We start from the raw sequence: 13,812 nt of genomic DNA, 5'->3' as shown, positions 1-13,812 counted from the left end.
TGAGGCCGTCCCGACTGCAGAGTTGGGAACCACTGAATTTGGCTGACCCTCATATTTCACTGCAGACGTGTCCGTCCTCTGAGCGGCTTCATCTTCCTCCGGCGGCGTGTCGGACGTGGAGCGTCTTATCTGCCTGTTTTATCTTACTTCCTGATTTCATCATGTTTTCTTGATCTCTGTTCTTCTATCAGGTAAACGTTGTTAAACGGACTCTTTTTCTGTCCGTTGTGTGTTTATTGTCGTTTCCTACTTTGTGCTGCAGCCTGCAGACACAGTTAATCCAGCTGCTGAGTTTTAGTCATTAAAAACATGAATCCTCCTGTTTATTGTGGAACTAGTTCACACCGTGTCTGTAGCAGGAGGAGGATGACTTTCTTGTCCAAACTGAGACTGCGGGAGTCGACGGTGACGTAGTGAAGTTGTTTACGACCGGTTTGCACACAGGTGTTTTATTTTGAAGATTTTCACAGAATTGTATATTTTTCTGAACAAACTTCCTGCGTGTCCGATCTGCTCTGTTCTCCTGATGGAATGGTAATAAATTAAAGTCACGGCCATGTTTATATTTTCTCTGCCTTGACGTGAGGCTACACTATCAGACCTGTAGTGGTGAAATCAAACCCTCCCCAGTATGTAGACAGCAGAACAAAGTACAGTCCAGACTCCTGACATCACTATTTGTTCATAGTTGCAGGAAATCTCCATCTGTTGTCTCGGTTATTTGCTCCTCGGTAGACGTCCGTGCGTCTCCTGCATCCAAACCCAGCTGAGGCTTCTCATTAGTCTCCCAGACGAACACATCGGCCCGCTCAGCCTCCGCTGGCACCCCGGGGGGCCACGGTTCACTCGCCGTCTCTGGTGGCCACAAACGTCTGAATTACTCCGAGCGAGAGAGGAGCTTCGCTCCCTGAAGAGTGTGTGATGTTCTCTGGCTGCAGCAGATCGATACCCGATCCTCCCACGAGCTCTTCATCATGTCCTTCTGCCTCCTCTGTGCACCGACTCTTCTTTCTTCGTCGACGTAATTCCGTTTCATTCTAATGCAACGTGTTCACCGTGCAGCGTGTGAAGTATAATATAAGTTGCTTTTGCAATTTTGAGCCTGTTTCAGTAACAATCAGCCAGATTCCTCTTTTAACTTTCTGTGTTTCCATTGCTGGTGTCTCAGACCGGCGTTAACACCTGCTTATCCAGCAGCAGACAGTTCATTATGCATGAAGTCTGTACAACTAGACACCGACCAAGAAACTCCACATGAAGTATGAATTCATTTTTGTCGTCCTTCAGACTGGTGGAACTTTTTCTGCAGCATTAAGACAGATTCTGTCCCGCCGTGACATGAGCGTACTAAAATAAATATTGTTTTATGGCGTCCTATTGAGGCTGTCGTCATGTTGCTCTGGAACTGAAACTCTTTAAGCAACAGTGCTGCTTCTCTCTTGTCCTCTCGTCTTCTCTTCTCGTTCCTCGGCTGCTATAGTCTGCACTGAATATCAGATTATACGGTCTGCAGTACGCAGATAGTTTTGGTTTTACTTCACCACAAATGAAATTGCATTCATCTCCATTGTATCAGTGTAGAGACAGACAAATCACAGATGAAGATGCAATATATCCAACCTGAGGCAAACAAATCTATTTATTTTCAAATCAATTTTATGTTTTTTGTTTTTATCATTTGTATCAGTGGCTCTTCTCTTTTTATTTGATTTTTGTTTTTGCTTTTTTTTCTGCCATCTGCTCGTCCCTCCTGACGGTCTTCACTTCATATACATTCACGCTCACCACTCATCTGTTTCACTGGTTTTTGCTGAGGTTCAGCAGGTAGAAGTGTTTCACACAATAGATACCGTCATGCTAATACGCTAACAGTTGCTAATTAGCTCTAAATACAAAGTCGAAGTGAAGGAAGTGTGTTTGGTCATAAACCAAAGTACCGCACAGATTAAAACCTGACAGGATCATCATGTTAGAGGATGTGAAGTTAATTCAGTTCAGACTTTCATATCTGTACAAAGTGTGACTAGCTGTTTGATAGATCTGTTTCAGTCTGAGGTAGAGAGACACGGTGTGAAGCTGCAGCCAGAAAACAAGATGAGACGAAAGAATGTAAAAGGATGCTTGCGAAGGAAATTAATTTAATTAGCGTGAATTTATTTGACCAAAATAAAGCGATGGTGGGATGCCAACTCAAACTTCTCTACTTGTTCTAATGAAGCTCTGAAAGGACTTCTCACAGCTTCCTTTGGGTCACATCCGTCTATGTTTAAATCAGATAACAAGCTGAATATAATCTGTATTTATCTGATTTTTTCTGGGTTCCTTAAATTCCACATCTCTTGAGGATGAGAGAAAATGTATGCCGTCTTTTTCTTATTCTTTATTTGTGGTTAAATAAAACCCAGACTATCTGCACCAGACGTGAGTGAGTAATGTTCTGTGTGTGGTTTTGGGTGAACGGACCCTTTAAATGACTCAGACTTCTCTCCCCGGAGACGAAGTTCAGAAAAGTCGTTGCAGAAAAGTCGACTGTCTCCTCCTCAACACAGTAAGCTGAATTTATATCTTTAGTGCACCAGACTGTATGAAGGCAAAAATAATTTCTGCTGACGTCCAGGACTGTAAAGGAGAGGCTGACTGCACAGCGAGCTCTCAGAGTAGACAGCCGAGCGGAGCTCCACCTGTGGGGTGTGCAGCTCTCTGTCTCTGGAGGGCTCCGGGTTGTGGAACTAGTTCTGCCCGCATTCTCCAAATCCCCGGCCTCTCCTGACTGCACTAAGTTATGCCTCAGTGAAAGGACTCCTTATCCCGGCCGGTATGAAAAGGTCATTTAATGCACCGTTCCCTCTGCTGACAGACCCAGAACTGGTGACTGTCAGAGGACTCCGTTATTTATGAGTCGGCTTACAGTTAAGCACCTTGCTCGTTCTAAATTGAAATCTCTTAGTGTTGCTTCCTCTTCTCTGCTGGGAGCCTATTTTCAAGGTGATGTATTAAAGGTTGTGTTAGCACTTGTGGAGATGAAAGCCATCAGGATGTTTTCCTCTCCGACAATGACTGCTCTCAGGTCTTCTTTCTGCAGCAGACACACATCTCAGCACGCTGACGACGGGAACTCCTCTGACCTTCATTTTAATGCCAAGTGGACTTTTCTTTAAAAATGACTGTGAAACCACATTTCACACCATTTGTGCAGTAGGGGACTGTTGACACACACACACACGCACACACACACACACACACACACACACACACACACACACACACACACACACACACACACACACACACACACACACACACACACACACACACACACACACACACACACACACACACACACACACACGAAGGACTTCCAATGGTCCTTCTTATGACCTCCCACCCTTTAAGTGAGTGGGCTCCTGCATCCCTGAGGGGAGGCTGGCGGCAGTGCAGAGTGGGAGGAGGAGTCCTCAGGGTGAACAGTGTGTGTTACTGCATGCTAACAGCAGCTATTCTCAGACTGGGACATCTCAGGACATCCTGCTTGTCTCCGTCTGTCTGTCCTTCCCTCACTGTCTTCCTCATGCACTGTTTTTGGTCACGATGTTTCGCTCCTGACTTGTTATTTCTCTTCAGTGTCTCATCTTGTCTTCCCGTCTCATTTCCTGTCTGTCTGATGTTCTGTCTCTCTCCATCCGTCCTCTCATCACCTCTTCACGTCACTTATTAGTTGGAAGAACTGCATGTATGTCATTATGTCTGACTATTCTTTCTCCTCCCTCCTGGACTCTCCTATATGTTGGATCTGAACTCTGGTCCTTGTGATCCACGATATCTCAGGTCTAAATGAATCCTTGATTCTCTCAGTGATGAAGACTTGATTCAAGATTGATAGTAGATGAATGCATCTGATGTTGCATATCTTATATTTCATCTGTTTCAGCAATTGTTGGACCTTTAAATAATCGTAACTCCACGTCCACCTGCTTGTTTTTCCAAGAACTTTTAATTTGTCCTGTTTTAGATCTACTTTCAAGTTATTTGATTAATTCTAGTGCAAAATAATTCTCTCAACCCGTGAGTAAGATGCTTTTTTACTGTTTAAGCTGTGTTGTTAAAGATGTTTATGATCATGTTTTGGACTTGGTTTGTTAACATTGCACAGACCTTTTAAAGTGGAATGTTTTTGTGGCTCAGATTCATGTTTTACATAATGTGTTTACTGTCGGGACACCTGATGAAAGTTGTTATCTGTCTAATAGAGTGACGACAAGTGTTGTGTTATGCACCTGTCTGTTTTCATTGAGACTGACTGAATGAATGGTAATAAGACATCCTGTCTCGTCCTCAGGGGGAGGTCAAAGTGGAGGAACCAGGCAGCTGCTGTCCGATGTGCAGAAAGCAGTTTCCAGGTTGGTACAGCACACAGCATGCAGAAAAACATGTCACAAAAAACACCAGAGATATTTAATTTCCCTGAATAAATTTATGAAGAGAAAAATAATCTGCAGCAGCTTTTCTATCAGAGGGGAAAACAGATAACTGGCTTTAATGCATGTAATCAAACCAAATCATTAAAAGACAACAGCTAGTGAAGCCTTTTCAGCCACGGTAATGTAAAATAGAAGAATTTAAATCCTACTTGTGGTGAAACAAACGGCTCCATATAAAGACACGATATCAGTTCTAAACCACCTCAATGGATTTGAATGTTCCACAGTTCATTCATTTTATGCGAACCAAAAAACTGAGCGCTGCAGTTCCTAATTAGAGAGAGATTACATTACTTAACCTACATTGGGCTTTAATCTGTCTCCCAGTGGAGGAAACTTCCCGTGCTGTGAGGGGCACGCCAATGTCACTGTGCTCTCTGCAGACAACATCCTGCCTCCGTCTCCTCCTTTTCTGCTTTTCGTACTTCTTTTTCACGCAAATACAAAAAAAATACCTTCTGCTATTTTTTCTTCTGGTTTCATTGTTTCTCATTTTCATTGTCTCATGTTTTCCTCTTTTGTCCTGCCTGAATTCCCCCTTCTCTCCTCCTCTTCCTGTGCTTCCTCCAGGTGAGCCCGTGCCGGAGTGCCGTCGCCATGTCCAGGTGAGGAACATCACCAAGGGAGACTGTCGGCTCGACAACGTGGAGGTCAGCTTCTGCAGGGGACGCTGTCTGTCCAGGACCGATGTCATCCTGGAGGTATGGACATGAGACATCCACACACACACACACACACACACACACACACACACACACACACACACACACACACACACACACACACACACACACACACACACACACACACACACACACACACACACACACACACACACACACACACACACTGATATGACTCTCTGAGCACCTTGAAGAAATATTGACGAGTATTGACGTCAATATGAGTGACAGCTGGTAACACGGTGAAGATCAATGAAGCAGCCAAGTGGACGAAGAAGGACGAAGAATCGATTAAAAAAAGCTGTTGGTTGTAATTGTTTGCATAAAGCCCACGAGGGCTGCACAGTTCATTGTGTGTAATTCTAGTGTCGACTGTAATGTCAGACTCTACAGTTAGTGTTTAATACAAGGCTCATTACATTCAGACTTCAATTCCCAACAATTTACCAAAAACAGTCAAATCCGAACAAAACTACAAACATTAATGAGAACAGTTCTCACAATATACATGAAAATAATGAGCATTGCTTCAGAGATCAGTGTGCAGCCAAATGACTCATTTGTTTTGCTCCCAAAGAGTAAATGAGGGTTTTTGGAGGAACTCAGTGCTGCTTGCAAGAGCTGCTGTCTTCTCCCTTCATCTTAGAGAAACACAGGCCATCAGGATGGTCTACCTCCTGTCATCTGTGCTTACAGTGACACATGCAGTTCATATAGATTACATGAAAGCAGGTAAACAACAGCACATCATTTAGTAGTTGAGTCACCATGAATCTAAATAAAGCTGCTGTGGACGGTCTGCAGGGGTCATGTGTTGACACTATTAGTGAGTCTGTCTTTTGTGTCTCCTGTGGTCATGTGTGGTCCTTTTTTCATCCCGGTAACCTCATCGCCATGGCGACTTTGTTCTTCCCTGGCATCCATACGTCTCCACTGTAAATACAGAGTCAGTCGTGGTGGGAGATTAGTAAAAATAAACAACAGCTCAGCCAAATGTGCCATTACTTTCCTGTTACTGTGGCAACCAGGGATGGTAACCGGTGACTCGGCAGCAATGAGAAGTTCCCCTTTCGTTGATCAGCAGGAGTGAAGAAGGCAGAAATTCACCAGTAGATTCAAGAGAAACAGACGCACACAGACTTTTTCAAGTGGGTGAAGCACTAATATCTTCCACTCTTCAGAAGAGCTGCAGTTGTTTTTGAATTGTTGATCGGGCACTCCTTCTTTTATCGTTCATCCTTCGCTAGCTTTGGCACCGTCTCTCTCTCTCCTCCCTCGGTCTTCCTCTGCATTAATTGGACAAATGAGAAAAACTTCAGAGAAGCTACCTTCTATGCTAAATTGTTATCAAAGTCCCAAAACTGTGCAGGTATTTTATTCTAGCTGTCTAAACTCTATTTATTCTAATAATTCAGTCTATCTATAATCAAAAGGCAATTATATTTTGTTAATAAATAGTCTAAAGCTACACTAATCAATATATTTAAATAATATTCAATCATATCCACAGTGTTGGTTCAGGTCGGTACTAATTAGGGAACGACATCCGCAGCAGTTTGAATTCTGGTTGTTCTGTGATGAAGCCTGAACTCCAAACAGCATACCATCTCTTCTTCTTTGGTTTTCTGTGGCTGGTTTGCTCGTGTGTCTTCCAGAAGGAGACTCGCTGTTCCTGCCTTGACATTTTAATGAGGTATTCTCAGAGACAAGCTGAACGTCCTGGTATGTTATTTCTGCACAAAAACAGCATTTTAAAATTCAGCCAGCTGAATGTAGAAGTAGTCTTAGTGGTCTGGTGTCACTCTCAGCGATGAAGACAGATAGTTGTCAGCTGACACAGCAGTTCCTTTAAGACGAAGCATTTTAGCATTTTTCAGCTCATTGTTTTTGTTTGTTTTTTATCTCCAACTTAGATGGTTTCTCAGTAAAAGTGCACTGATGATCTCGCTGTGAGCTCCCAGCTTGGTAACAGATGTCAGACAGACAAAGTTAAACAGCTGTAGAACCAGATGTTTTCCTCTGGATGTGGTGCAGACCAAATCAGAGCTGAAATGAAAGTGAATGTCAGACTTGAATACATCCAACCTGAGAGAAACCTGATGACAAATGGATGCTAATACTTCTTTAGGTCTGCTGTAACAGTTGCTTTTACTGCCCCCAAGTGGTCAAAAATGTTTTGAATCCAGCTTTAAACTGGCTGATGTGTGTGTAGATGACTCACGTAATTTGTATGCCCATTAGAAGCAGAAAAACTTCACAACAACCTGAAGTTTTACGGCTAATGTGTTCGTAATGTGTGATATTAGCATTTGTTGGGATTAATGTTTGCGTTTACCGGTTCAGCTGAGGAGCTCACTGTCCTTTCAGCTTTGTTTTGATCTCAACCAACAGAAATATCCAACTCTTGTCATTAACTACATCTGTAGTCCTGTCAGATGTTCACTGGACTTGTCAGAGCTTGTTGCTAAAGACTAACGTGTGAAATGTGAATTTATTAAAGCAAAGTAAAAAGAAGTAGCTGAAAGAAGCTAAAAAGTTAAGTGGCGGTTCATTCTGCAGTTTGACTCACATTAACGATCCTAATTTGATTCATTCTCGATGTAGGAAACATTTCCGAATGAGCTGTGAACTCTGGTGTGATTTCGATGCACCGCAGGAAGTAAATATTCCTTTTGATGTGTTGCAGCTATGTTTTTCCCTCTTCATTGTAAATAGTGTCTGTCGGACCCTTTAAACTCTCCTTTCTGACTTATTCACCTTCATATTATAGAACATTTTCCGTTTCTTTCCTCCATCATCTTTATTCTGTTTCACACATATTCTTCTCACCTTCTGATGGTCTCTCATAACCGTCCTCCTCCTCGTCATATTCCAATCTTCTAATTGGATCCTTCCATCTTACCCCTGTGGCTCTCCTTTCACCTCCTCTCTTCTCCTTTTACTCCTCCTCTCCCACCTCCTTCCTGTCTCCACCCAGGAGCCCTACTTGCAGTCGCTGTGCGAGTGCTGCAGTTACCGCTTGGACCCGGACAACCCGGTCCGTTTCCTCAGCCTGCAGTGTGACAGCGGAGAGAGCGAGCCGGTGGTGCTGCCGGTCATTCACAGCTGTGAGTGCACCAGCTGCCAAGGTGAGGGATGACAGGGAAGAACGGACCGACTCTCATGTGACATTTAAATATATGTCAAAATGTCCACAAAGACCCAACAGACACACACTGTGTTCCCCACAGGGACAGTCCAGGAGTGTCACGCAAGACATGCACGTTACATACACTTAATTTGGTGAAGTTAAAAGAAAAACATATTTTAATGTGAGCCAGAAAAAAAAAAAGTATTTATCATCCAGCCAGAAACATGATTACATTTTACGGTGGACTGCACTCACATGACTGGCTGACAGAAAACCCACCCGGGTGCTCCTGACCCGACGTTCGTCTTCGGTCTTGGACAATCAGTGATGTCACATCGTTATGCCCATGAAATGCAAATGACAATTGATTAATTAAGTTTCATAGCTGGACTCAAGGTGTCTGGAGTATTTACCTGACAAACCCTCATTCGTGTCTCATTAACAGCATTCACTGATTTGTGACATCACTGATTGGGATGTGACATCATTGAATGGGCTGTGACATCACTGATTGGGATGTGACATCATTGAATGGGCTGTGACATCAGTGATTGTGATGTGACATCACTAACTTGGCTGTGACATCACTTATTGGGATGTGACATCACTGACTGGGCCAGTGTGACATCAGTGACTGGGCTGTGACATCACTGATTGGGCTGTGACATCACTGATTGGGCTGTGACATCACTGGTTGGGCTGTGACATCACTGACTGGGCTGTGACATTACTGTTTGGACTGTGGTAAGAGAGAGTTTGATTTGATGTCATAGATGTCACAGTATCACTCCACCATGATGTCGGTTCCTCATTATAAAAATTCTCCGTTACTTTCCACAAACACACAAACATTCACTCACTGACACACAAACATCCCACATGTCTGAGATCACACCGTTATCTTAGTGGAACATGCGTTCGCCTTTCTCATCATGAATAATTCAATCAAGGATCCCACCTCAGAAGCAATTATGTGCTAATCCATTCATCAACATGGCTGATTGCGTGAGCTAATTGGATGTAGCCACATACGACACAGAACACCCCCCTCCCCTCCCCTCCCCTCCCCCTCCCCCTCCCAGCGCTGCACACGGCGGACGTCACGTCTGAAGGGTCTGCTTGTTACTGCCATCAATCTTTGATAGCATTCGATAGCCACACACACACACACACACACACACACACACACACACACACACACACACACACACACACACACACACACACACACACATTAACTGCCACTACAAGGTTCTCATTGCTCCTCGATGCTCTCTTCTCCCTCACACATACTTGAAGACTGAAGATGACTCACATGGAAAAAAAATTCCAACTGCTGCTGATTTTGTTGCATATTTTCCATATTTAAATGTATTTCCAATAAGTTTGATACATTTTCTGTGGATTTATTTTAATAGTTTTTTAATACAGTTACAGAAAAAATACCTGAATTTCACGTGCAGAAACTCGTGATCACGTGTGACCTCATACACATGTGAAATGTGTTCGGGAATCTGCATGGGCTTCACACATTACACCATGAAAGAGTTTTAAAAGCATGTATCCCATGTGTCATGTGAATGATCATATGTTGAGAGATGTGGTAAACATGTGTCATATATGTGTCCCATGTGGAAAACATAGGAAACTACTGTGTTTTCTCTTATCAGGGCAAAAATGAAAAACTGTATCTGGTCCCGCTGTTCAGACTCTTTTGAGGATGAAGATAAAATGTTTTTGAGTCGTTCGTCCTGCAGACGAAGATGTTTTCTCTTTGATCCGTGTTTTATTTTCGTGAGAAACTGTGAACTTCATTAGTTCTCTGATTATTTTCTTCACAGGAGGCGACCTGTCCAGACGCTGAACGAGTGCGTTTAATGTGAGCTGAGTGTGTGTGTGTGTGTGTGTGTGTGTGTGTGTGTGTGTGTGTGTGTGTGTGTGTGTGTGTGTGTGTGTGTGCGTGTAACTACAGAGAATGAGAGCCGTGTGATCCGACCACACTGAAGGTCCTCTGGATGAAAAGTGGAGGATTCTGGGATGGACAGGTGGACGGACGGACGGACAGAGGAGAGAAGTCCTGAGGACGTCTCTGTTCACGAACACATTGCAGTCTGTCATCATGACTGAATGCTGCTGCTGATGTTCTGGTTCATTCTTCAGCCTGTACAGTGTTTTTAAACTGTGTATTTATAGAGTAAAGGACCTGAGATACAATATAATAAGATATATTATGCAGTAAAATATGTTTCACATGTGTTTAAAGAAAATGTAGCAGCAGTCCTAGTCTGATATATTGACATGTTTATGATGCAGCTCCAGTGGACTGATCAATAAATATTTTGTACTCTTGGAGATTACTGTCTCTCTTTTAATCATATTTTTAATGCACACGTGTTTTGTTTTTAAAAATATGATCTGGATACGTTAAATAAAAACACCTGAGGATGGATGGGAGTCTTTATAAGTATTTATACGTTTCAGAGATTTTTTTTAATAACATCCTTCCAAAACTCCTTAAATTTAACACCCAAGACCTAGAATACTATTATTACAATATTGAATTATTTCAACAGGGGTTGCACGTGTTCATCATCCGGTGGCCGTGAAGCAGTCGCTGTGGTTTCATTGATTCTATCTCCTGAAGATCGAACTTTCCGCCTCAAAATTTCAGCAGAAACCAGAAACAAGCAGTGATGAATTAATGATGTGCAAGTTTGAATTTTTTCCAAAGATGAAAGTGTTGGCTTTTCCTGTGACTTATTTTTCTGGAGAATAAATGAGTCTGCAATTTAAAAAAAGAACGCAAAAAAATAAATATCACCATGGAAACGTTACACATGTCTGCAAAACCCATCAAGCGTGTCACCATTACATCAGTGATGAACGCTGTTAAAGCCTTTCCGGTTAAGAGGCTTCGGTGTGTGTACATCTAAATCAGCTCCGATCCTCTTTGTTCCGTTTGTTCCACACATTCATCTCCAGAACACCCTGCTGCTGCTTTCTGTGCTTCGCTCAATTAAATTGGCAATATCCAAAACACACAATTTGACAGGAAAGTGATATTTCAGAGTTTTAATTTGCTGCTGAAGTGTTTAGTCATTATAAGAAGATGTAATTTTAATGGATGTGTCAGAATGAAGCCCAGAGCTTTTTCACCTCCTGCATTCAGACATGCAAACAGCATTAAGAACTGTGTGTGTGTGTGTGTGTGTGTGTGTGTGTGTGTGTGTGTGTGTGTGTGTGTGTGTGTGTGTGTGTGTGTGTGACAGACTGACTGCTCCATGACAACAAGCTGCCTTTCCTTTCCTCTCCTCCTCCCTCTCTCCTCTCCTGACTAAATGAGGGAGTTGGGTTGCTGATCTGGGCACCTCCTCTGCCTCCCAGCTGCTCAAGTAAAAACTGCTGGTTTAAGTAATACGAGCACGATCTGATGCATTTTTAATTCATTCAAAAATGTCCCATTTTGATGAATAGTTCTTGAGTCCTCGTCCAACGGCGAGGCTGCAATTTATCACGTCTCAGCAATTATTAAAGCTCTGACCGCTGAATGCATTCACGGAGCTGTGCGGGTCATTTTGATGGATGCATCCGCGGAGCAGCAGCGCAGCTTCATGCTGGAGTTTGACAGAACACAAAACAAGGAACATCTACTCAGGGAGAGCTCATAACAGCTGAAAAATGGTGTTCTGGTGGATTTAAAGGGACTCAGAGACGAGAGGGAAGGAGCTGTGTCTGCTGCTGCCTTCATGTTCAGTCAGAAAGATGAGAACTTGAGCAAATAATTTGGTTTCTCAGTCAGATGTTTTGATTTTGCTTCATTGCTTCCAACCACACGTTTGACACACAACATCATTTTAATCATCAAGCAGTGAAGGGCAGTTCACTGTCTGCTCTCTGTGACAATGCACTTAAATAATTACACAATGTGTGTGAATGTGCTGGATCTCAACTTTCTGCAGCATCAAGAGAAATAAGATGAACAGAACCTCATTTAAGAAGTCAAACGAAAGTTAATTTATGAAAGTTAATGGATTAATTTGCAATAAACTTGATGGTATTTTATTATTTTGGGCTTTACTATAATTTAATTTCATATATAATACATGTTGATTATATTTGAGTAATATAGGATTCAGATTTTAGTTGCAGATGTTCACACTTTCAGTCTTTGACCAGTCACGTGCAGTAAATCCATGTCATTTGTTCAAGATAATGTATTCACTGCAAATAAAAGAGCCTATAAACTGATCCATCGCGCTTCAGATATAACTCAAATATCCGACGCTCCCTGAAGGCATCATCCACAGCATGACGGAAGGGGGGAACCCCGGCGGTGTGACGTAGCAGAGCAGCCTGAGTGGTGAATCCCCATCCAACCTTGATTCAAGAAGCACCGGCGCACGCGACATTCTCCACAGCAGATTCACAACCAGACACGCTTCAGTCCCGCGCGTGCGTGAGCGTTCATGTGAAGAGCGTGGAAAAAAATCACGACACCAGTAGCAGAGAGGTGTGTGTGTGTGTGTGTGTGTGCGTGCTCTGGTGTTCACAGGTAATTCAGAACAAAGCCGAACACCTGTGAACACCAGAGCACGTGCTTGTGATGAATCTGCGGTGGAACACAAAGCACGTGCCTCTTTTCTTTGTCATGTTTCCTCCAACTGTGATACATGATCTATTTTATGTCATATGAATTATGAGTTGATTAATGATACGGAGATCACTTTTGGAGCAAACACGAGGCCCCACTTTTTTTTTTAAACTGCTCCTTTCGGGGAGAATTTGGAGATCTGGAAGTGTTTCTGCTTCTCCATCGATCATAAGAAGAGTGAACAGTTCCGCTCCTGAGGAGTAAAGGGTTAAAAGAGGCGCAGCTCCACGCCGGCGGAGCTGAAGTCATCCGGCGGAGCGCACAGCGAGGAGGAGCGCAGATCCAGAGAACACCTCCCAAAACCAAATCTAGGGCGACTCGAGCTGCGAATGTGAGCTCTGCTGTTTCACCTGCTCCTCTCACCAGGGCTGGTTTCCTCTCACCAGGGCTGGTTTCCTCTCACCACCAGGGCTGGTTTCCTCTCACCACCAGGGCTGGTTTCCTCTCACCACCAGGGCTGGTTTCCTCTCCCCACCAGGGCTGGTTTCCTCTCACCACCAGGGCTGGTTTCCTCTCACCACCAGGGCTGGTTTCCTCTCACCAGGGCCACCACCAGGCTGGTTTCCTCTCACCACCAGGGCTGGTTTCCTCTCACCACCAGGGCTGGTTTCCTCTCACCACCAGGGCTGGTTTCCTCTCACCACCAGGGCTGGTTTCCTCTCACCACCAGGGCTGGTTTCCTCTCACCAGGGCTGGTTTCCTCTCACCACCAGGGCTGGTTTCCTCTCACCAGGGCTGGTTTCCTCTCACCAGGGCTGGTTTCCTCTCACCACCAGGGCTGGTTTCCTCTCACCAGGGCTGGTTTCCTTTCACCACCAGGGCTGGTTTCCTCTCACCAGGGCTGGTTTCCTTTCACCACCAGGGCTGGTT

At 43.7% G+C, this 13,812-nt stretch overlaps 1 protein-coding gene across 1 annotated transcript in view; it reads left to right on the top strand.

Moving 5' to 3' along the window:
* sspo (SCO-spondin) overlaps positions 1-10,643 on the top strand; it is a 98,798-nt gene extending 88,155 nt beyond the window's left edge. The window contains exons 116-119 of the mRNA XM_069724502.1: positions 4,337-4,397; positions 5,049-5,179; positions 8,139-8,289; positions 10,133-10,643. Of these exons, the coding sequence (XP_069580603.1) occupies positions 4,337-4,397; positions 5,049-5,179; positions 8,139-8,289; positions 10,133-10,155 (366 nt within the window). The 3' untranslated portion in view covers positions 10,156-10,643. The remainder of the gene's footprint in view (positions 1-4,336; positions 4,398-5,048; positions 5,180-8,138; positions 8,290-10,132) is intronic.
* Positions 10,644-13,812: the final 3,169 nt, after the last annotated feature.

Source organism: Brachyistius frenatus, unplaced genomic scaffold (genome assembly GCF_029030835.1).
Source record: "Brachyistius frenatus isolate BFR_SWC_R1_liver_20210118 unplaced genomic scaffold, ASM2903083v1 Contig_379, whole genome shotgun sequence".
Classification (NCBI taxonomy): Eukaryota; Metazoa; Chordata; class Actinopteri; family Embiotocidae; genus Brachyistius; species Brachyistius frenatus.
The sequence above is the reverse complement of the archived record's forward strand: the minus strand, read 5'-3'. Positions and strand labels throughout refer to the sequence as shown.